General features: G+C 39.4%; 1 protein-coding gene across 6 annotated transcripts in view; it reads left to right on the forward strand.

Annotated features, from left to right (window-relative positions):
* The window catches only part of LOC105468879 (transmembrane protein 135), a 348,642-nt gene that overhangs the window by 82,870 nt on the left and 242,379 nt on the right, over positions 1 to 23,393 (forward strand). For 2 of the 6 annotated variants that reach the window (XM_071075406.1, XM_071075405.1), the window contains exons 1-2: positions 3,282 to 3,389; positions 14,021 to 14,136. The exons of 1 other annotated variant lie outside the window; for it this stretch is intronic. Coding sequence is in view for 2 of the 5 variants with exons in the window: in XM_011719356.3 (XP_011717658.2) it covers positions 3,249 to 3,389 (141 nt within the window). In the remaining 3 variants the exon portion in view is untranslated. Of the gene's footprint in view, positions 1 to 3,048; positions 3,390 to 14,020; positions 14,157 to 23,393 lie in introns of those variants that run through there. 3 more of the 6 variants (XM_011719356.3, XM_011719358.3, XM_071075404.1) reach the window with 2 other exon arrangements.

The following is a 23,393-nucleotide window of genomic DNA, read 5'->3' on the forward strand; positions in this document are numbered from 1 at the left end:
AGAGTTCAAGAGTAGTCTCGGTAACATAGGGAGACCCCATTTCTACAAATAATTTAAAAACATTAGCCAGGTGTGGTGGTGTACTTGTGGTCCCAGCTACTCAGGAGGCTGATTCAGGAGGATCTCCTGAGCCCAAGAGATATGGACTGCTGTGAGCCATGATTGTGCCACTGTACTTCAGCCTGGGCAGGAGAGACCACGTCTCAAACAAAAGACAGTTAACTAAAAGAAACTACCTGGTTTTAACTGTAATTTTAAGTTTTCCTTATTTATTAATGTGTAATTGCTGGGCCCACATAGTAAACATATTGTTTATTATCAGGCATGCAAGCTGTATTGTGCTATTACATTCAGAAACAACTGAGAGTTAACAATTTTTTTTTTTTTTTTTTTTTGGAGACGGAGTCTTGTTATGTTGCCCAGGTTGGAGTGTAGTGGTGCCATCTTGGCTCACTGCAACCTCCGCCTCCCAGGTTCAAGTGATTCTCCTGTCAGAGCCTCCTGAGTAGCTGGGATTACAGGTGTCCACCACCATGCCTGACTACTTTTTGTATTTTTAGTAGAGATGGGGTTTCACCATAGGCCAGGCTGGTCTTGAACTTGTGACCTCGGGTGATCCACCAAGCTCAGCCTCCCAAAGTGCTGGGATTACAGGCGTCAGCCACCGTGCCCAGTCCATATTAATTGTTTGGTGAATAAGATGTTATTTGTGTACTATTGTACATCTTAACATGATATTTTTTGTTAATATTTGATACTATATTTTAAATACTTAAGAATTTTTTGGTTGATATGTAATGCATTTTATTTTTTCCCATTTAAAACTAAGTTGCTATTTAGCATTTTCTTGTGGAAGGATCATATTTTTTCAGGAATGGATTACTGAAAAAAATAAGCCTGCACTGGTATTTCTGTAATTTTTTGGGTAAGTTTATGCTGTGTTTTTGATCTTCTTAGTTTCTGAATTGGAGATTTGAAAAAAATTGTGATTATCTTGTTCCTATTCTACCATTGTATGTTGGATGTGTTGAGGGGGAGGATAACTTTGAGATCTGCATCTGGTCCTCAGGAATATTCTGGACTTTGGCTAGGATTCAGCAACTGGATGGGATTTTAGGTAGTCTTCCTTGGAAAAGGGAAGGTATATCTGTCTGTAGAAAGAATGATATGCCCGGATATTTGGGTAGCCAGAGCATAGAACTACGGCAGACACTGCTAGTTGCCTCTAATATCTGTTTTTTTCCATTTTGCTCAGTAATAAAACCTCAAATGTTAGCTGGGTATTTGTCCAATTAGTTAAAAAAGATTGTATTTGCCATCCTCTCTTGCAATGAAGTGTGGCCATGTGATCAAGCTTTGTCCAAGGAACGTAAGTCGCAGTAGTTTGTATGGATCTTCTGGGAAGTTTTCTTAAAAAGAGGAAATATGCCCTTCTCTCCCCTGACCCCCCCCCCCCCTTTTTTTGAGACGGAGTCTCTCTCTGTCACCCAGGCTGGAGTGCAGTGGTGTGATCTTGGCCCACTGCAACCTCTGCCTCCTGGGTTCAAGCGATTCTTCTGCCTCAGCCCCTGAGTAGCTAGGATTACAGGAGCGCGTCACCACTTCCAGCAAATTTTTGTATTTTTAGTAGAGACGGGGTTTCACCATGTTGGCCAGGCTGGTCTCAAACTCCTGACCTCAAGTGGTCCACCCACCTCAGCCTCTCAAAGTACTAGGATTACAGGTGTGAGCCACCGTGCCTGGCCTCTCTTCCCCTTTTGCTGGTCTTCCTGACCAGCATGTTGATGTCATGTTAGGTGACAGAGTTATTTTCTAAGTCAGGGTGGAAATCACAGGTAGCAGATGGCATAGCAAACTGTCACAGAGGCTGGGATTCCCTAATCGTTATGGAGCCACCATTTTATTCTAGGACTGCCTACCTTTACCTGAGAGAAAGACACTTTTATCTTTTTGCCATTGTTGTTTTGGACTTTTCATCTGAGTATTTCTCTTTTATTTTGTTCAGACAACTACACCTATCTGATATTATCTTGTTCAGTTTTCTTTCTTATTTGCTGTCTTCTCCCTCTAGAATGCTAGTTTCGCGAAAATAAATACCTTGTCGTGTCTCTTGTTTCTGTTTGTTTCCTTAGCACAGTGCCTGGAAAATAGTAATGACTCAGTAAATATTTGTAGATGAATGAATGAAGACTAGGAGATTAGAATGCAATTCTTCTAAAGGTAGTTCGTTTCTGCTTTAAGAGACTATGGAATTTAGAATTCCAAAGAAACTGGTAGGTTTGTTATATGCGAGGAAATTGACTGAGGGGTTATATGACTCAAGCAACACACGACCCTTGTCTTGCTAATTGTTGGCCAAGCTCCCTACCCAGGTCTGCGTTCTAACACACGACTGCCGCCTCTACTGTGTGTGGTGTTTGGTTGACAAGCACCTATCAAGGATGCTGTAGACAGGATTGCTCCATGGCGTAAGGTTTGGACTGGATCACCTATTGCCCTTCCCCACACACGGTCGGGGTGTGAGCATAGCTGAGACTTTTCAAGCCTTCCCAGGTACCACAGAGCTTGGAAAGCCCAGCACCTGCGGGCAGTTCAGTTGCAACTGGCGGGCAGCCGTAGCTGTTTATTACCTGGGGCTCTCGGGAAGGCGAGCTCGTAGTGCTGGGGAGGACGTTTGTCTCAGGCATTCCTCTGGCAACCCTCTTCCTCCAGCGGCTCCCAACAAAGACATTTCATTTAATCCCTTTCTTCCACTCCCCTCCGCTCTACTTGGCTTGGCGTTGGAAGCTGAAGCACAATTTGACCCAAGCCACCTCCTACTGCGCACCTGCCAGAGCGCTCGCGCCCCGGAGCCTGGCACGGCATTGCGGGGGTGGGGAGGCGGCGCGTCCCCGAGCTGCGCTCCCTCGCTTACAGCCTCGGCTCTGGGGGCGAAGATCCATTCTACCTCCGCTCACCCAGCTGCGCCGCCGCGCGGGAGCGCGCCCCAGCGGAAGGCCTCTTGAGGGAGCGCGCACGCGCCGCCTCTCTCCGCCTCCCGGTGCACGTCCCGCCCCCTTAAGCTGCGATACGCCGAGCGCTCAACATCCGAGGACTTTGGCCCAGAGTAACCCCGCTCTCGTGACCTTTCCCCTCCATTCCGCGCCTCCGGCTGCTGGCCGGGCAAGAGGCTGGCGGCTGGGCTCTGGCGCCCCTCCCTGCAGGGCGCAGGCTCTCCCCCTCCCGTCTCCTCCGCGCTGTTCCTCGTCATGGCGGCCCTCAGCAAGTCCATCCCTCATAACTGCTATGAGATTGGCCACACTTGGCACCCTTCCTGCCGGGTCTCCTTCCTGCAGATCACCGGGGGCGCCCTGGAGGAGTCCCTGAAGATCTATGCTCCTCTGTACTTGGTGAGACCCGTCACCCCTCCCGCAGGGCGAGTTTAATGTGGAGGATGGGCCAGGGGCTGCAGTTGGTGATCCCGAGGGGCTCTGGGGGACTTGCCTTGTGTCGGGCTCTCTTTTGGAGGGGTCGGAGTGTTTTGGGGGGCCGGTGGGGGGAAGGCGGAGGTCGCTTGGGGAGGATATACCAATCCCTGCAAGGGAGAAGGAGGAGGGGAATTACAGGTTGAGCTGTCATCTGAATGCCTGTTGCTAGGAAGAGGATGGGCTCCCAACTTTTAGAATTAAGTTGAGGACACTTAAAAACGTTAATTCAAAGACCAGCGTTATTTTCCTCTGGCCTGCCTTGTGATGGAGAGGTATTTGTAGGTCAGCGAGGCTATGAGAAGTACCTGCAAGCTTTCCTCATCTGGTTTCCCCTGTTTTATTTTGCCTTTTTTTTTTTTTTTTAAATGAAGAAGGCATATTTGACCCTGAAGTCCCTGTGGCCTCAGATCTTGACTCAGTTTTGAGATGGTAGGATTGTGATTTGGGGTTTTGCAAGTGTTTTTGCAAGTTCACAGAACAGACTCCTGGGTTGAGATTGTGTGTGGTGATTTAAAGGGTGATGCCAGTCTTTCAGTGAGTGAACTTGGTTAGGACATCTGACTTTGTGTCACCTAGGACCTTTTACACAGCTTTACATACGGGCCAATTAATAGGAAATATTTGGCAATATGTATATGTAACCCTGAGGACTATTAAAGATGCTCTTCAATGTTCTCGCCAAAATCTTTTTTTCAATAACCTTATCCTTGATATTAAAGATTTATTATTACTTTGGCCATTGAAGTGCATTGTCTCGTTTTCTTGCCTTACAGAGTTTGTGTCCTAAGAAGACAGATCATATTTTTTGTATGTCTTCTAAGAATTTCGATATTCAGCAGATGATCAATTATTATTTCTCATTGAAGTAATTTAGATTTATACCCTAATGTTCCTGAAAGTGTGTCATGGCTGTATCTGTAGTACTTCTTGAAAAGTCTGATTATGTATTTCAGAGGTAACACAGGAGAAGGTGATGACTTTGTCGGAGGTTGCAGGCATCCATTTCATTTTTATTGTATAGACTGATGCTTCTCAAATTTTCATGTATGTTAGGAATCCTCTGAGGATTATGTTAAAATGGGAGTTCTAATTCATGAGGTCCCGGTGGGGCCTGAACCTCTGCTTTCCTAACAAACTCGTGGTAATGCTGATGATGGGGGCTGCACTTTGAATAATAAAGATCTAGAGTAGAGGCCAATAATTATTATTGGAGCTGGAAATTTTTTCCTCGATTTTCTTTGGCAAAGATTCATGTTTATCTGCTTTTCCACATTCACTGTGGCCAGCGTATGTCTCAGATTTTTCCTTTTTCTTTTTGGATATACGGTCTTGTTGCATTGCCATTCTGGCTGGAGTGCAGTGGTGCAACCACAGCTCAATGCATAAGGCTCAGATGTGTAAAAAATAAAACATCTACAAACATTATTGAGCTCTTGATGCACAACTATAGAAAAGATTGTTCCTGCCCTCAGAGGATTATGATATAGGTGGAAAGAGAGTTTATGCTGTCTACTTCTCCCTTTGAAAATCCATAGCACTTTTCATTCATTAATTCATTCACTTAACAAATATTTGTTGAATGCCTGATACTTGTTATATCAATAGCTTAGACAATTTATGGATTATAGTCTATGATAGGGAAGTTCAGGGCAACAACAGGAGCATAGGTTCTCCTACTCCTACTCTAACAAGGTAGGTTGGGGGTGTTCAGGAAAGGAGTTGTGTTTTACTACTATATCTCCAACAAGATTAAGTACTTATTGAGGATAAATTTTCCATCTCATGTGGCCTTGTACCCTTACATCTGTGTATATGAAAATTTGGGTTGCTACTCATCAGTAGTTGTGAAATAAAATTAGTGGGAACTGAATAGCATTTTATTTTATATTAAGTGAAATGGAAGAAAATAAAAAATGTTAGAACACATTGTGCATACTAAGGATAAGCATTATTTCGTGACAGTTTTGTTTCAGTTATCCATGTAGGTGTGGGTGGTGCTACTTGGAGCATATAGCTGTTTTCTTTGTAAGTGTTGGATAGTTGATTAAATGTATACCCCCATGTACTAAGATGCAAGGTGGTGTGGTGGAAAGAAATTGGGCTTTAAAAAGGGATCAGGCGGGGTGCGGTGGCTCACGCCTGTAATCCCAGCACTTTGGGAGCCCAAGGCATGTGGATCACCTGAGGTCAGGAGTTCGAGACCAGCCAACTTGACCAATATGGTGAAACCCCATCTCTACTAAAAATATAAAATTAGCTGGGCGTGGTGCACATGCCTATAATCCCAGCTACTTGGGAGGCTGAGGCAGGAGAATCACTTGAATCTGGGAGGCGGAGGTTGTAGTGAGCTGAGATTGCGTCATTTTACTCCAGCCTGGGAAACAAGAGCAAAACTCTGTCACAAAACAAAACAAACAAACAAAAAAAAGGGATTGGGGTATCAGGGTTTGAATCTCAGCTCTTCATTTATCAGCTGTTTGACTTTATATATGTTACTTTATCTTTTTGAGAATTATATGAAATAGTGCATTGATGATGTATCACATCTAGTTTATCATAGGTTTTGAATAATTATGCATATTTTTCTTCCTCCCTTCTCTGGTGGCACTTAAGAGTGAAGTTCATGGAAGATGGGTAGGGGAAGCCTCTTGAAGTAAGTGGTCCTTGACTTGTGCCTTAAGTATAAGGCTGTACAGACATTGATTCATACAGTAGATATTTATAGCATACCTATTCTTAATGGAGAGGAGGGAGGATAATGTAAACTGAGGCAGAAAACTAAGTGGTTTCGTAAGAGAGGCAATGCATATATTGTCTATAACAGAATGTTTGCATACAGGAGTTGTGAACGATAACAACTTATGTTTATTATGTGCTTAGTCCTTAACATCTTTTTTAACCCTTACACAACTCCAGCTTCTTATCCCCGTTTTATAGGTAAGACAACTGAAGGTTAGAGACATTAAGTGATTCACAAGATTTAAATCTAGTAAGGAAAAAGACAGGATTCAGTTCTCATGTTTTTTTTTTTTTTGACTGAAAGTCAGACTGAAGGACAGGCTAAAGGAACCATTGAGGGTTTTTTTGTGTGCATGCTATTGAGTTTTTTTTTTTTTTTTTAAACAAAGGGGTTGTAAGTACAAAATAATGCTTTCAGATGCTAAATATGGTAACACTGGGAAGACTAGATAGGAAAGATGTTTGAGAAATTGATGCAGTAGATTCACTAAGTGGTATAAAGAGTCAGAACTCCTGTGGAATCTCACCCTGCAATTTACTATCAATAGGATCTTTAGAAAAATTATTGAATTGCATGGAGCCTTAGTCTCCTTGCTTTGCAGAAGATGATTATATCCATTTTTTAAGGTCTGTTGTGAGGAGTTAAATAGGATAATAGTGCATTAATTATGATCTGTGTCTCCATCTCCTGTTAAAACAGTGGTTTGTGTTTAGACTCGTGTAGTACCTCATTAAATGCTTAGTATGTGTCTAAATGAGTGAAGGTATGAATGAATGAACTCATGAATAGTGCAGGAGTGAAGAGATATTTGGCAGGTCTGCCAGAGAAAATGAAAGGGCAGTTCTAGAGGCATTTTGCAGGCAGAATGAACAGGACGTAGAGACCAAGGATATTGGGGCAGTGTGAGGACTTGTTTATACTTCTAGGCTGTCAAGTCAGATTGTTGCAATTGCCATTATTGCTAGAAATGGAGAAGCTCCAAAGGTAAGCTGGTGTAGGGACCAATGGAGAGCTTTCCCCTTGGCCCTCTGAAGGTTCACCAAAAATCACTGACAGGAGGCAGATGGATTAATAGGAGAAAGGGCATGTACCAATTTATTTAACATGTATACACGGGAGCCTTCAGAATGAAGACCCCAAAATACAGGGGAAATTATCTGTTTTTATGCTTATGTTCAACAAAGTATAGATAGCTATGTAGAAATGTGATTGGACAATAATGCTAATGCTAATAGACTGATTGGGGAAGCAAGGCCTGTCTGTCTAGATTCTTCTTGACCTCTCTGAGCATTCATTCTTTTCTTTTGGGTGTGGAGTAGGACCCTCTCTGGAATGGGGGCTTATGACTTACAGTCAAACAAGGTAGGTCAGATAGTTTCTTTATGGCCAGTTTTTACATGGAAAGGCGAAGGGAAAGTTAGTATGATATTTTAAGATTTTCTGGCTGGCTTTGGGGAAAATAGGTTCTGGTTTTTATGACCTGCCTTGCGGAAAATTCTAGTTTCTAAGGCTAGCTCAGAGGAGAATGGGACTAGGAGACAGGAGAGCAGGAGAAGGTCAGGAAAAAAATTCTGCTTCTAAGGCTGCTTCTGAGGCCTTCATTTTGGGGTGTTGTATTCTGAGTCCCAACAAGAAGGAAGATTTTTTTTATCAGGGGTATTTTCTGGAGCCTATAAAAGAGGTCTTATATATCTGCTTTTCATTGGAAACATTACGTGATAATGTAATGTAAAAATCGTTTAGTTATTGAATAGAAAGATAAAGTGAGCCCCTTATTTACACCCCCATAAAATAGGTCTCAAGCAAAAATCAAGGGGGATTATGCACAGATTTACAATTCCATGGTCTCCAAAGCTCTTGATTTCTGGGGAATATCTTAAATTGTACAACAGCCAGATTGTAAAAAAAAAAAAATGCATATTTCTATGGAATACATAAAAGATAACTCTTGTTTTATGAGTTATGACTTCGAGAAAAAAATTCGTGCCTCAATTTGTGCGTAAGCAAGTATATGGATACTTTCTTTTCTTGATTATGAAAAGACGATGTGGATTGAAAGGCTGGAACACAGACTTATGTTGTATAAATCTATCTGTATAAGCTTTGGAAGTAAAAAATGTGGTAAGACCTTGACAATAGATTGATCATTTGTTAATTATCTTATTAGTTATTGAGTACTTAGGTGATAGGCAGGTGATGGGTGGTAATTAGGGAAGGGGAGTTAATTAAAGTGATGGTTTAATAAAGAACTAAATAAAATAGTTTTAAGAAAGTCTTTTGAAAATGTCAGTACAATTTCTTACATTACAGTTACTTCCATTACTTTTATAGTATAGTGAATGAGAATTATGTTTTCATCCCCAAGGACTTAAACTGGGCACATAGAATGCCTAATAGTGGTCGATGGTTTGATGATTAAGGGTTTTATAATATTTTAGATTTATTATTCTTCCATTATCGTAATCTAGTACATAATACAGTACTGTATTAAAGACTTAATTCAAATCTCTATTGACCGTAGGTTAAACTTTTAAATTACCTTTTAATTAATCACTAATCTTAGTTTTCTTTCTACTCATTGATATGCTCTTAAGCAATATTGTGATTGAGGTTTGTGTATTTTTTCCTTCAGGTAATAGGAAATGAATCTGTTTTATCTTTGGATACTAGGAATATAGTTAATAAGTATTTGTTAGTGACCCTGAATAATTAATTAGTCAAGTTAGTATGGTGAATTGATCTTATATACTATATGTGAGGCTCTGTCTTCCTCATAATTATACTTGAGGGGAATCAATAATTGAAATAAATTAAAGAAGATTTTAACTAACTTGGCTCATAGGAGTATTGAAAAATATTTAGTGGCTGGGCGGGTTGGCTTACGCCTGTAATACCAGCATTTTGGGAGGCCAAACTGGGCGAATCACCTGAGGTCAGGAGTTTGAGACCAGTCTGGCCAACATGGTGAAACCCCATCTCTACTAAAAATACAAAAATTAGCCGGGCACCTTGGCACGTGCCTGTAGTCCCAGCTACTAGGGAGGCTGAGGCAGGAGAATCACTGGAACCTGGAGGCGGAGGTTGCAATGAGCCTAGATTGCGCCACTGGACTCCAGCCTGGCGACAGAGCGCGAGTCCGTCTCAAAAAAAAAAAAAAAAAAAAAAGGAAATGGACCTTAAATGGACCTAAAATAATTTATATATGAAAGAAAAGTATTAAGGAAGAGTGCTAAATCAAGTATCATCAAATTTGAGCATGTTCCTTTTATAAGAATGCTGAATTTTTTCAACTTTCATTTATTTTGTATAGTCTTTTGACTCATTGGATTTGTCAGGTTGCTTTGGTTTCTTGATTCTTACTTGATTTTGGGGGTTTGGATTGTGATTAATTCACTTTGGGAGTTTCCTTGAAAGATTCTGCACCTCTTGGCAGTGATGAAGGGAGGCTTGTTCTGATTAGCTTCAATTTTTAAACCTTGAAGGAAATACACACGGGACTATTTTTTTTTCAGACCCGCATGTCAGAAACTCGCAAGCATAGGAGGCACTGAATTAACCAGAACCAGCCGAATTTCACTGTGCCCCTAGCTGCATTTAGAGCCCGTGGAGTGTAATATAACTGTATTTACTCTGAATCTTCATTTCCTTTCACTGTCTCTTTTCTACCCTTATTTCATTCATCAAATATTACATGAGAGTAAGCAATACTGGAGTGAGGGGAACATGGAGGTTAACAGTGAAGGGGGAAGATAAACTCAAAATAAATGCACACAAAATTATCTGTGATAAGTGCTATTAAGAAGACATACGGAGTGTTACTAGGCTGTTTACAAGAGGATCTATTCTAGTGTAGAGGGTTTGGGAAGCCTTTCCTAAGGAAGTGACATGGTGATTATATGAATATATATAAAGTGAACATATATTAGGTTTAACATTTATGGCACAAAACCCAAATTTTAACGTGAGGAAATCAAGAGAAATAAGAAGCCATTACTTTATAGAAAAAGAGTTTATGTGACAATTTCACGAATCCAGTACTCTGGTCAAGAATTTGGCCTTTGCTTACCTTGAAGTCAAAGGCAGTAAGAAAACTTTACTGCTGCCAGGCGCGATGGCTCACGCCTGTAATCCCAGTACTTTGGGAGGCCGAGGCGGGTGGATCACGAGGTCAGGAGATTGAGACCATCCTGGCCAACATGGTGAAACGCCGTCTCAAATACAAAAAATTAGCTGGGTGTGGTGGCGGGCACCTGTAGTTCCAGCTACTTGGGAGGCTGAGGAAGAAGAATGTTGTGAACCCGGGAGGCCTCGGAGCTTGCAGTGAGCTGAGATCGCGCCACTGCACTCCAGTCTGGGTGACAAAGCGAGACTCTGTCTCAAAAAAAAAAAAAAAAAAAAAAAAAAAACTGTACTGCCTACAAATACCTCGATTAACAAATGCTCTGAAACTGAACCTTCCTTCTAATAAAATCTGTTTTAAATTATAGTAGTCAGAAATTTTCAATTACGAATGTTAGAAAAACTATTTGAATAACTTCTATTTGTCTTACCCCATTTAAGGGTAAGTTGAGATTGTTTTAGACAAAATTGTGAAGTCTGAGAAGTTAACCATCTTTTTTTTATTTTTATTTTTTTGAGATGGAGTTTAGCTCTTGTTGCCTAGGCTGGAGTGCAATAGCACAATCTCGGCTCATGCCAACCTCCACCTCCTGGGTTCAAGTGATTCTCCTGCCTCAGCCTCCTGTGTAGCTGGGACTACAAGTGTGTGTCACCGTGCTTGGCTAATTTTGTATTTTTAGTAGAGATGGGGTTTCACCATGTTGGTTAGGCTGATCTTGAGCTCCTGATCTCAAGTGATCCACCCGCCTCTGTTACAGGAAAGGGATCCTGATTTAGACCCCAAGAGAGGGTTCTTGGATTTCACACAAGAAAGAATTCAGGGTGAGTCCGCAGTGCAAAGCAAAAGCAAGTTTATTAAGAAAGTAAAGTGGTGAAAGGACAGCTACTCCATAGACAGAGTAGGACATTCCTCAAAGTCAGAAGAGGAACGCATCCACCCTAGGTATAATGCCTGTATATATGGGGAGATGTGCACTGCTACAAGGGTTTGTGTTGTGATAAAGGATTAATTTTCTTAATTACTATATTTTGCAAGAATTGATATTGTTAAAGCAAAATTAGGAATGCCTTTGTTCTTCAGATATTGGGATATGTGGACACTCCCAAGTCTGGGTCTGTTTTTGTAAATGTTATTAATTTGTTCCTTTAACCGTAAATATCTAGAGGCTAGGAATGCCTAATTTTCTGAGAATGCAGCCCAGCAGGTCTCAGCCTCATTTTCCTAGCTCTCACTCAAAATGGAGTCTCTCTGGCTCGAGCGCCTCTAACACCTCTGCCTCCCAAAGAGCTGGCATTACAGGTGTGAGCCACTGTGCCTGGGCAAGCATCTTTTTAAAGTTTTCTTTTTCTGCGCTCTTTTCTCTTTTTCCCATGGTTAAATTTCATGATTAGATTTCTTTTCTGGTTCAGGTAGGTGGTTAGGGTTACCCTATCAAAGAATAGTAAAGGATTTTATATCCATCAAATGGTTGACAGACTAATTAATTATTAGACTTTAATATGAATGAGTTGAAGTGCAGTTTAAACCTTTTAATGTTGGCTTTATCTTCTTTTTAATGGAATTTATGTATCAACAAATAGTGAGACAGTTGTTATTTTTTAGTCAAGATAGTTACTGTTATCTGTGATTTCTTCTCTTTCTCAAATCATCCTTACTTCCAGGGCTTAAACTCTTAGTGTTCATGTGTTCTGTTTAAAGGATTCAATTCATTACCCGATATTCACCCAATTTATCACCCAGTATTCTTAATGAGACTGCAACAAATATGTATACTTTCTGTTTTTCATCTGAATATTGTTGTTCAATTAGAAATATATTAGGTTTTTTCCCATTATTTAAAGTATTTCGCATTAGAGTCCATGATATTTGTGCTTAAGTATGCAGAAGATGGCAGGGTATGAAAGAGTGGTTAGGTTTAAAGTTGTCGTGCTGCATGTGAGTTATATCACTGAAAGTTGAAGTGACAGGTGTGTGTTTTCAAGGCTTTATATTACAAAAATACTGGCATTACTCAGTTTTTTTTTTTTTTTTTTTTTTGAGACGAAGTCTTGCTCTGTCGCCCAGGCTGGAGTGCAGTGGCATGATCTCAGCTCACTGCAAGCTCCACCCCCCGGGTTCATGCCATTCTCCTGCCTCAGCCTCCCCAGTAGCTGGGACTACAGGCGCTCGCCACCATGCCCGGCTAATTTTTTGTATTTTTAGTAGAGACGGGATTTCATCGTGTTAGCCAGGTTGGTCTCAATCTCCTGACCTTGTGATCCGTCTGCCTTGGCCTCCCAAAGTGCTGGGATTTCAGGCGTGAGCCACCACGCCCGGCTGGTATTACTCAGTTTTGAACATGAGTATAATATATGCAGGGCTCAATCTGAGTCTTGTTCCTGATCACGTTTTGTTTCAGTGTTGTAACTTAAGTTTATTTTTATGTTTATCTTGAAAGCCTATCTCAACTTTTATGTAAAAAATTGAAAATGTAGGAGAGGAAGGCTATTACAGGTAAGGTATGTAAGGCTTAATGGTCATCGCTAAAGTTTGATAGTATGATTTTCATTATAGGGAGGCTTTACAATATAATCATGGAAAACTTTTGAAGATTGCTTGTATCTTTCCACATATATTATTAACAAGTTGCCCCAGTTTTTTGGCTTGTTTTGTTTTTAATAAGCTGGTTCTTGTATCTGTTGGGGGCAGCATGGTGTAATGCACTGGTTGTGAGTTACAAGATACGAGTTTTTGTTTTGCTTTGCGATTTATGATGCAATTTCTTCATTTATGAATAGAAGAGAATCCTGCCTTAACTTCATGGCTTGCTGTGGGAATCATGAGAGAGAGTGCACATATAAAAGCTTTAAAAACTGTAAGAAGATAGGTAAATATTGGTCTAGGATACTTGGTTTCTTGTCATTTTGTTTGAGATGTTTATATTTGGCTTTTGTAGCTAATGATTCTAACCTTAAAAATAAAGATGTTGGAAGCAGTTGAGATTGCTAGAATTATAGGTGTATGCCACCACACTCAGGTAATTTTTTGTATTTTTAGTAGAGACAGGGTTTCGCTTTGTTGGCCAGACTGGTCTTGAACTCCTGGTCTCAAGCTTATTAGAGTTCTTCAGAGAAACACAAGCCTCTGTGTGTGTGTGTGTGTGTGTGTGTGTATGTGTGTATAAATTAAAAAATTGGCTCACAATTTTGGAGGCTTCATAAGTGCCAAGATCTGCAGTTGGCATGCTGGAGACCCAGAGAGCCAACGTGTAATTCCAGTGTTAGTCCAAAGACCTGAGTACTAGAAGAGACAATGGTGTAAGTTCCAGTCTGAAAGCCAGCAGGCTGTAGACCCAAGAAGAACTGGTGTTTCAGTCAGGTCTGAAGGCAGGAAAATACCAGTGTCCTAGCTCAATAAATCAGACAGGAGGAGGAGTTTGGTTTTTTGTTCTCTTCTGGTCTTCAACCGAGAGGATGAAGCCTACTCGCATTAGGAAGGGCAGTCTGTTTTTCACAGTCTACTGATTCAAATGTTAATCTCACCTAGGAGCACCCTCATAGACATACGCAGAATAATCATTTGACCAAATGTCTAGGCATTCCTTGGCCCAATTAGGTTAATGCATAAAATTAAACATGGTATATAGGAAAATTTGTTTGTTAAAACAAATAATTCTACCTCCTTTATTATACTATTTTTTTTTTTTTTTGACAGTCTTGCTCTGTCACCCAGGTTGGAGTGCAGTGGCGTGATCTTGGCTCGCTGCAACCTCTGTCTCCTGGGTTCAAGTGATCCTCCTGCCTCAGCCTCCTGAGTTGCTAGAATTACAGGTGTGTGCCACCACACTCAGGTAATTTTTTGTATTTTTAGTAGAGACAGGGTTTCGCTTTGTTGGCCAGACTGGGCTTGAACTCCTGGTCTCAAGTGATCTATCCGCCTTGGCCTATGATAAATAATTTTTAAAAACAAGGTCTTATTTTTTAAAAGCATTTTGAAAACTTTTATTTAAAATTTTTTTAAAAAACTTACTTAATTAATTATTTTTGAGATGAAGTCTCACTCTGTCACCCAGGCTGGAGTGCAGTGGTGCGATCTCAGCTCACTGCAACCTCGGCCTCCTGGATTCAAGCAATTCTCTTGCCTCAGCCTCCCAAGTAGCTGAGATTGCAGGTGCCCACCATCATGACTGGCTATTTTTTGTATTTTTATAGAAATGGGGCTTCACCATGTTGGGCAGGCTGATCTTGAACTCCTGACCTCAGGTGATCCACCTGCCTAGGCCTCCCAAAGTGCTGACATCAGCCACCGTGCCCAGCCCAAAAATTTTTAGAAAAAAATTACAAGAGGTCTTCTGACTATGGATGAATATCCTACTTTAGTTCTGTTGTTTGAAGTTCTTTTTTTTAATTTATTTTTATTTTTTTTATTGAGACGGAGGCTTGCTCTGTTGCCTAGGCTGGGGTGCAGTGGCGTGATCATGGCTCACTGCAGTCTCTGCCTCCCAGGTTCAAGTGATTCTCCTGCGATTCTCCTGCCTCAGCCTCACGAGTAGCTGGGATTACAGGCGTGTGCCACCACGCCTGGCTAATTTTTGTATTTTTAGTAGAGACGAGGTTTTGCCATGTTGTCTGAGCTGGTCTCAAACTCCTGACCTCAAGTGATCCACCCGTCTCAGCCTCCCAAAGTTCTGGGATCATAGGCATGAACCACCATACCTGGCCTTTCCCAGATATTCTGATTATCAGAGATAGAAATCTCTTCTTAACACTTAATAAAACAAACCTGCACAACACAAAAAGGAATTGAGGTTGGGTCAGGAAGCAATTCTGCAGAGTGAAGGAAATAGCATTTTCAAAATGCCTACTATGTGCTGGTTACTCTGCTAAATACTTTATATTTGTTATCAGATTTATTAAAAAGTACCTATTAATAGATTTTGGGGCCGGGCGTGGTGGCTCACACCTGTAATCCCAGCACTTTGTGAGGCCAAGGTGGACGGATCACGAGGTCAGGAGTTTGAGACCAGCCTGGCTAATATGGTGAAACCCTGTCTCTACTAAAAATACAAAAATTAGTTGGGCATAGTGGCGCATGCCTGTGATCTCAGCTGCTTGGGAGGCTGAGGCAGGAGAATCCTGCCTCTTGAACCCAAGAGGTGGAGGTTGCAGTGGACCGAAATCGCGCGACTGCATTCCAGCCTTGGCAATGGAACATTACTCTGAATTTAAAAAAATAAAAATACATAAAAAAACAAGAAAAAAAGTTTAGATTTTATAGATCTTGGACAAGGAAAAGGGTAAAGTTAATTGCACAGCTGGTTGTTGTCTGGTCTCTTCTATTGGAATTAATTCTTTTTATTTGCTAATTTAGTGTTGTGAATGTTGTGTTCCCATCTTCTTTCCTCTTTATTTTTTTGTAGACTGGAACTGCAGTTTCTAGCCCCTGAGTCATCATGGGTGCCTTATTTAGTCTTTCTGCAGGTTAGATCACCACATTTCTGAATAGTCAGGTCATTTTTATATCTTAGTTGTAATTGCCCTATGTTTTTGTGTTTTTCTCTGAGAATAAGCAACTTGAACTTCTGTAGGAGCTATAAGTCACAGGTTTAAATTTATAACATGCAGTATGGATAAGTGATAATTCTCCTTATTTAGAATGTGTTTTGACTTCAACATCAATTGGTAATTAAGAGCCACTTGCCTGACTTCAATCCCTGCTCTACATCTATCAGTTACGTCACCTTGAGTAACTTCATCTCTCTGTATTAACTTTTTCTTCTTCTTCCTTTTTTTTTTTTTTTTTTTTTTTTGTGACGGAGTCTCCCTCTGTTGCCCAGGCTGGAGTGCAGTGGCGTGATCTCAGCTCACTGCAAACTCCGCCTTCCAGGGTCACGCCATTCTCCTGCCTCAGCCTCCTGAGTAGCTGGGACTACAGGTGCCCACCACCATGCCTGGCTAATTTTTTTGTATTTTCAGTAGAGACGAGGTTTCACCATGTTAGCCAAGGTGGTCTCGATCTCCTGACTTCATGATCCACCTGCCTTGGCCTCCCAAAGTGCTGGGATTACAGGTGTGAGCCACCACGCCAGGCCTGTACTAACATTTTCTTATCTCTAAAATGGGGATAATAAAATCATGCCCATTAAAATGATGCCCAATAAAATGAGGAGATTGAAATCTAAAGTGCATCTAAACAAAGATTTTTCATAGAAATAGTTGTAGGGTAAAGATTGTTATGATAATTAAATGAGTTGATATTTGTATGGTATATAGGATGGTGCCTGGCACAAGTGCTATATAAGCATTTTTTAAAAATAAAATAAAAATCCTGGAACTAACATATTAAAAATATATAAATTTGTTATACTCTTTCCTTTAAGGCAGTTGTTCTTACTCAATAAGGGGCACAATTTTACCTCCTAGGAGACATTTAACAATGTAGGCATTTTTGGTTATCACAGCTGGGGGGATTCTATTGCCATTTAGAAAGTAGAGAGCAGGGATGCTGCTAAACATCCTTCAATGCTTAGGACAGCCCTGCACAACAGATGATCTGGCCCAAAATGTCAATAGTGCCAAGGTTGAGAAACCCTACCTTAAAGAAATAATTTTTTTTGCTAGAGATTACTCTAAGAAAGATTAAATACATACAACATAAAATTGACTCTTATTTGCGAACTATTTAATTTTCCAAAGAAACTAGATTTCTCACACTATCACACCCTTTAGAAATGTATTCTTCTGGAAGAGTTTAACGATCAAACTCGGAGGCTCACGATGACTGCTAATTTAGAGTTTGGTACTAGGAAGGCTAAGATCGTGGGTCAGCCCCTTTGAGGGCCAATTAGCTTTATTCCGTGGCCACAAAGTGCAATCCCAGTACAGTCAACCATCTCTATGGCAAATGTGCAGCACTAATCAAATGGGGAAAGAAACGAGAATAACAAGGGAATGTATATAGTGCTGATGGATGTTTAATAGTGATAATCTTATGAAGAGATACTTCTAAATTGGGGGCCTGACCTTATAATTTTGTATCACTCTTCAGTCTGTGCCCATCATATTAGTCAGGTTGGTCTCCATACTTGTGTTTCATCAACTCTGGTTAATACTGCCTCTGTCCTTTGACTCATGCCTGGAATATCTGTGAAGATACTCACTTATGTTTGCTTCTGGGTACTTTTTTTTTCTTGAGACAGTCTCACTCTGTTGCCTAGGATGGCGTGCAGTGGTGTGATATTGGCTCACTGCAGCCTCTGCCTTCTGGGTTCAAGCAATTCTCCTGCCTTAGCCTCCTGAGTAACTGGGATTACAGGTGCATGCCACCACACCTGGTTAATTTTTGTATTTTTAGTAGAGACGGTGTTTTACCATGTTGCTCAGGCTGGTCTCGAACTCCTGACCTCATGATCCACCCGCCTCGACCTCCCAAAGTGCTGGGATTATAGTTGTGAGCCACTGCATCCAGCCCCTTTTTCTGGGCACTTTATTGTTTTATAATTTTCAAATTTAGTACATGATTTATTTCAAATTAATTTTTATGTATAGTTTGAAGTAGGACTGAAAGTACGTTTTCCCCCCTGCATAGATGTCCAATTCTTCCAATATCATTTATTTATTTTTTATAAATAAATAATTTAAAATAAATAAATTGTTTATTATAGTTTGACCGTCTTGGCTAGGCTGGTCTTGGACTCCTGACCTCATGATCCACCTGCCTCGGCCTCCCAAAGTGCTAGGATATAAGCATGAGCCACCACACTCTGCCCATTTATTTTTAAAAAATTACATAATTTTAGAAGTCGAAAGAAAATAAATACTTTGTGTTGTTTAATTTAACCTCCTTATTTACTAAATGAGGAGACTGAAATCTAAAGAGCACCTAAACAAGGATTTTTCATACATAAAAAATTAGCCGGGCGCGGTTGTGGGCGCCTGTAGTCCCAGCTACTCGGGAGGCTGAGGCAGGAGAATGGCGTAAACCCGGGAGGCGGAGCTTGCAGTGAGCCGAGATCGCGCCACTGCACTCCAGCCTGGGCTGGGCGACAGAGCGAGACTCCGTCTCAAAAAAAAAAAAAAAAAAAAAAAAACAAAAAAACAAAAAGAAATAGTTGTGGGGTTAAGATTAAAAATAAAATCTCTTAATTGTATTGTATTATGCTGATTGTTTCCACTCCCTGTTGAGATTTGTTTCTACGATAATTAATTCTTCTTTCTCACACTTGTTCTCGTCACCCCAATATTATAAATTGTAACATATATTTATTGCAGAAAGTCTGGAACATATCCAAAAGTGAAAAGAAGAAAATTAAAATAATCTATTATCAACCATTTAGGGATAATCAAGATATAACATTCTAGTATTTGTTCTGTATGTTCACTACAAATTTTTTTTGTAATCTGTCTTTTCACTTTATATATTTTGATTCATTTTCCTAGGGCATTAAATAGTCTTCTAAAGCCAGGTCTTATAAATACATAAATACAGATCTGTATTTTAACCATAGTGTTATGATGTGATGATGTGCCTTTTTTAGCTAAATCTTTATATGCATGTTTGAAAAATTCATAATAAATTAACGAATGTGGAATTATTTGGTCAAAGCATATGAACATTACAAACGCTTTGATTATAAAATGTGATGTTTCTGAAGGTATCTGATGTCTGATGATTTTATACTTGAGTGCAAGTGCTATTATAATTACTACATGGCTAACACAATTATTGGTATGTTATTTGTTTACTCTAGTGCTTCCTAACCTTTTTCATGCTGTAGTGTGCTGTGGTTTACATAGAAAATGATAAAAATATGTGGCACACTGGGGAAAACAGAGGTGGTGGTCACCCTGCCCTGTTACCTTATGTCTGACCTGGCTAACTAGACTACTGAGTGGATCAGTATTTTAGCCACTTGTAAACCTTGGTTAGAAGCTCTGGGTTACAGTACAGTGATGATAAGGTCCTAGGTTATTTTCTATGTCTTGTGTTAGATATTTCCTGTTTCTCATAATAGACTGTACAGTTTGGTCTATCAATATGGTAAATATGTACAATTTATGTACTTTACTGTTAATGGACATTTAGGTTGTTACAGTATTTGTAATTATAGATAATACTATAAATATGTCTTTTGGCAGACATGAGCATTTCTTTCTTTTTTTTAATTTTTAAAACTTAATTATTTAGTTACTACAGAGGTAATGGAAGAAATAATATTATGAAATAAAATATATTCTGATAAAACAATAGGAAATAATATTTTAATCAAATAGAGCTAATGTCATTCAAACACATTAAAATTGCTAACATATTTTGAGCACTTATGGTATACCAAGCATGGTGCTAAGCCTTTTATTATCTCATTCAATTTTCACAACAAATTTGTAAAATAGACATTACTTGTTTCTTAATTGATATACAAATATTAGTATAGATGTTTGATAAAGAATGAATAATTATCTCAATGTAAGGTTAAACATAAAATAAAAATAAAGAGCTATTTCATAGTTGATGATTTGATAAGCACTTATTTCTTTTGAGTAAATACCTGGGAGTGGAATTACTGGGTTATGGGGTAGGTACACAATTAATTAGATGCTATCAAACAACCGGTTTTCCAAAGTGACCACAATTTTACATTGTCATGAGCAATATATGAGAACTAATCCTAAAGCTGTATGAGAATTGCAGTTGTTCTGCATTCCCACCAGCACTTATGTTATCAGTTCTTGGCATTTTAGCCATTCTAATGTGTGTGTAGTGGTATTTCTCTGATGACTAATGGTCCTGGGAGCCTTTTATATGCCTAGTGGTCATGTGAATGACTCCTTTTTTTTTTTTTTAAACACAAAGTGTTGAACTTTTAATTTTGAGATAATTGTAGATTCACATGCAGTTGTAAGAAGTACAGTTCTTCAAGAGATTCAGTTAGCTCTTTGTCCAGTTTCTCCCAATTGTTTCATCTTGCAAAATAGTAGTATAATATCACAACAAAAATTTTGCCATTGATACAGTCAAAATACAGAACATTTCCATCACCAGAAGGATCCCTAAGGTTGCCCTTTATAGCTATACTCACTTCTTTTCCACTTACCCACTCCCCCTTAATCCCTGGCAACCGCTAAGTTATTCATTTCTATAATTTTGTCATTTCAAGAATGTTATAGAGGCAAGGCACGGTGGCTCATGCGTGTAATCCCAGCACTTCGGGAGGCTGAGGCGGGCGGATCAACTGAGATCAGGAGTTTGAGACCAGCCTGGCCAACATGGCGAAACCCCGTCTTTACTAAAAATAAAAAAAATTAGCTGGGCATGGTGGCAGGTGCCTGTAATCCCAGCTACTTGGGAGACTGAGGCAGGGAGAATCGTTTGAACCTGGGAGGTGGAGGTTGCAGTGAGTTGAGATCACACCATTGCACTCCAGCCTGGGCAACAGAGCGAGACTCCGTCTCAAAGAAACCCAAAAAAGCAATGTTCTAGAAATGGAATCATATAGTATATAGCTTTAGGATTAGCTTTTTTTTTTTCTCCCCCACTCAGTATAATTCTGTGGAAATTCATCAAGGTTGTTTCATACATCCTTTTTATTGTTCGTTTTTATTGCTGAATAGCATTTCATGTCATGGATATATCACAATTTGTTAAACCGTTTACTTGTTGAAGGACATTGGGGTTGTTTCTGGTTTTTGACGATTACTAGACAAACCTGCTATAAACATTCCTTCACAGGTTTTTGTGTAAATATGTTTTTATTTCTCAGAGATAAATACCCCAGGGCTACAATTGCTGGGACAAATAGTAGTTGATTGTTTAATTTTTCAAAAAACTGCCAAGCTGTTTTCCAGAATTGCCGTACCATTTCATATTTCCACCAGTAATGCATGAATGATCCAGGTTTTCTGAATCCTTGCCAACATTTGGTGTTTTCACTGTCTTTTATTTTAGCCATTCTGATAGTTGTAACACCTCATTGTGGCTTTAACTAGCATTTTCCTAATGGCTAACGTGCTTATTTGCTGTCTGTTTATCCTCTTCTGTGAAATGTCTGGTCATATATTTTCCTATTTTCTAATTGGATTGTTTGCATTTTTATTGTTGAATTTTGGGACTTCTTTATGTATTCTAGATACTAGTTCCTTATTAGATATGTGATTTGTAAGTATTCTATTCTGGAGCTTGCCTTTTTAATCCCCCAACAGGTCTTTAATAGAGAAAAAGTTTGAATTTTGATGGAAGTTCAGTTTATCCATTTTCTTTTTTATGAATTGTGCTTTTGGTGTCAAGTCTAAGAATGCATTGTCTGGCCTTGTATCCATAAGATTTGCTCTGTTTTTTTCCCTCTAGAAGGTTTGTAGTTTTATGTTTCACATTTGTGCCCGTGATCCATTTTAAATTAATTTTTGCATAAAGTGTGAGACTAGGTTGAGATTTAGTTTTTCTTTTCTTTTAACCTATCATTTAACACACTGCCATATTATAGCTTATTGTTTTTGTTTGTGTCTTTTTCCCTATCGAGATTTTATGTTCCTTGAAGGAAAGGATTGGGTCTTATTCATCATTGTTTTTCTTGTGTATGACAGTTGAATTGAAGTAATAGATGGTCAGTTTCAGAGGCTTGAAGAGGGAGGCAGTAACAGAACAATTGAGAAGATGCCATTAGATTTGTTGATCACTGACTTTAGGGAAAGTGTTATCTCTGGAAAGGTGGGGAATAGATGGAGAGTTTTGTAGTCTTTCTGTTCTCAAGTTAGTTTTTCTCTTTCTTACACCCTCTTACTCCTTCCCTATTAGGTTCTAACCTTTTTTGATATATTGTTTCATTATGTTGGGGAAGTACTGTTTTCCATGACTAGTGAGGAATCTTATTATTCTTCCAAATTCAGCACATATGCCTTTCTCCGTGAAATTCCTGCCTTCCCCTGTATTAAACTCACTCTGCTAAACTTCTGTGGTACTTTCTGTTTTATTACTAACACTTAGTCAGTCCTCAGTATCTATATATCTTGCACATATTATGATTTATATTGCTTTATTTCCTGGAATGTTAATAGTCTGCTCAATAAATACTTAGATTTCATGTCTATCCATATAATTACTAAATTATTTCAGGACCTTTTTTGGTTTTAATCTAGAAATCTTCCTTTCATATTCAGAGTTCACCAAAAAAAAAAAAAAAAAAAGGTTTTCAATCTAGATTTAAAAGCTAAGTCATGAAGACTGATAGGTTGATATTTTTTTTTAAACACTCCTATGGTAAATTTCTGCAGTCTTTTGTATTGGGACTTGTTCCTGTTTCTGTGTTCTGGTCACAGGTGATACTTACTTGTGTTGTTACTAGATTCTTTTTTTTTTTTTAATTTTTTTATTTTTTGAGACAGAGTCTCGCTCTGTCGCTAGGCTGGAGTGCAGTGACGCGATCCCGGGTCACTGCAACCTCCGCCTCCCGCGTTCAAGTGATTCTCGTGCCTCGGCCTCCCAAGTAGCTGGGACTACAGGCGCCCGCCACCACTCCCGGCTCATTTTTTGTATTTTTAGGAAAGAAGAGGTTTCACCATGTTGGCCAGGATGGTCTCGAACTCCAGACCTCGTGATCCACCCACCTCAGCCTCCCAAAGTGCTGGGATTGCAGATGTAAGCCACTGCGCCTGGCCTAGATTCTTAATATTATTTTTTCAGGTCTTTTTTTTAATGGGCTCCAGGAAACCAGAAATCATTATTTTTTAAATTTTCTTTTTATATTTCTCTCTCTCTCTCTGTCTCTCTCTCTGTCTCGCGCTATATATATATATATATATATATTTTTTTTTTTTTTTTTTTCCCACACCATAGTCAATTTGAATAACTGAATGAATTTCTCTGGTTTCTACTAGTGAAGTTCTCTAGTAGTAATAGGCTGATAAAATCTGTAATATAGTTTTATTATAGCATCCAGTTTTTATTTGAATTGGAATTTTTTTCATTTAAAAGTATATTCCATTTTCAGTTTAAAACTGTTTTAAGGCATTACAAATATTTACCTCAACATAAGGAGATTATTCAACATATGACCCATATAAATTCAGGTGTCTTCCTTTCTATCCTGAACATA

The sequence above is a fragment of the Macaca nemestrina genome, chromosome 12 (assembly GCF_043159975.1).
Source record: "Macaca nemestrina isolate mMacNem1 chromosome 12, mMacNem.hap1, whole genome shotgun sequence".
NCBI classification, from domain to species: domain Eukaryota; kingdom Metazoa; phylum Chordata; class Mammalia; order Primates; family Cercopithecidae; genus Macaca; species Macaca nemestrina.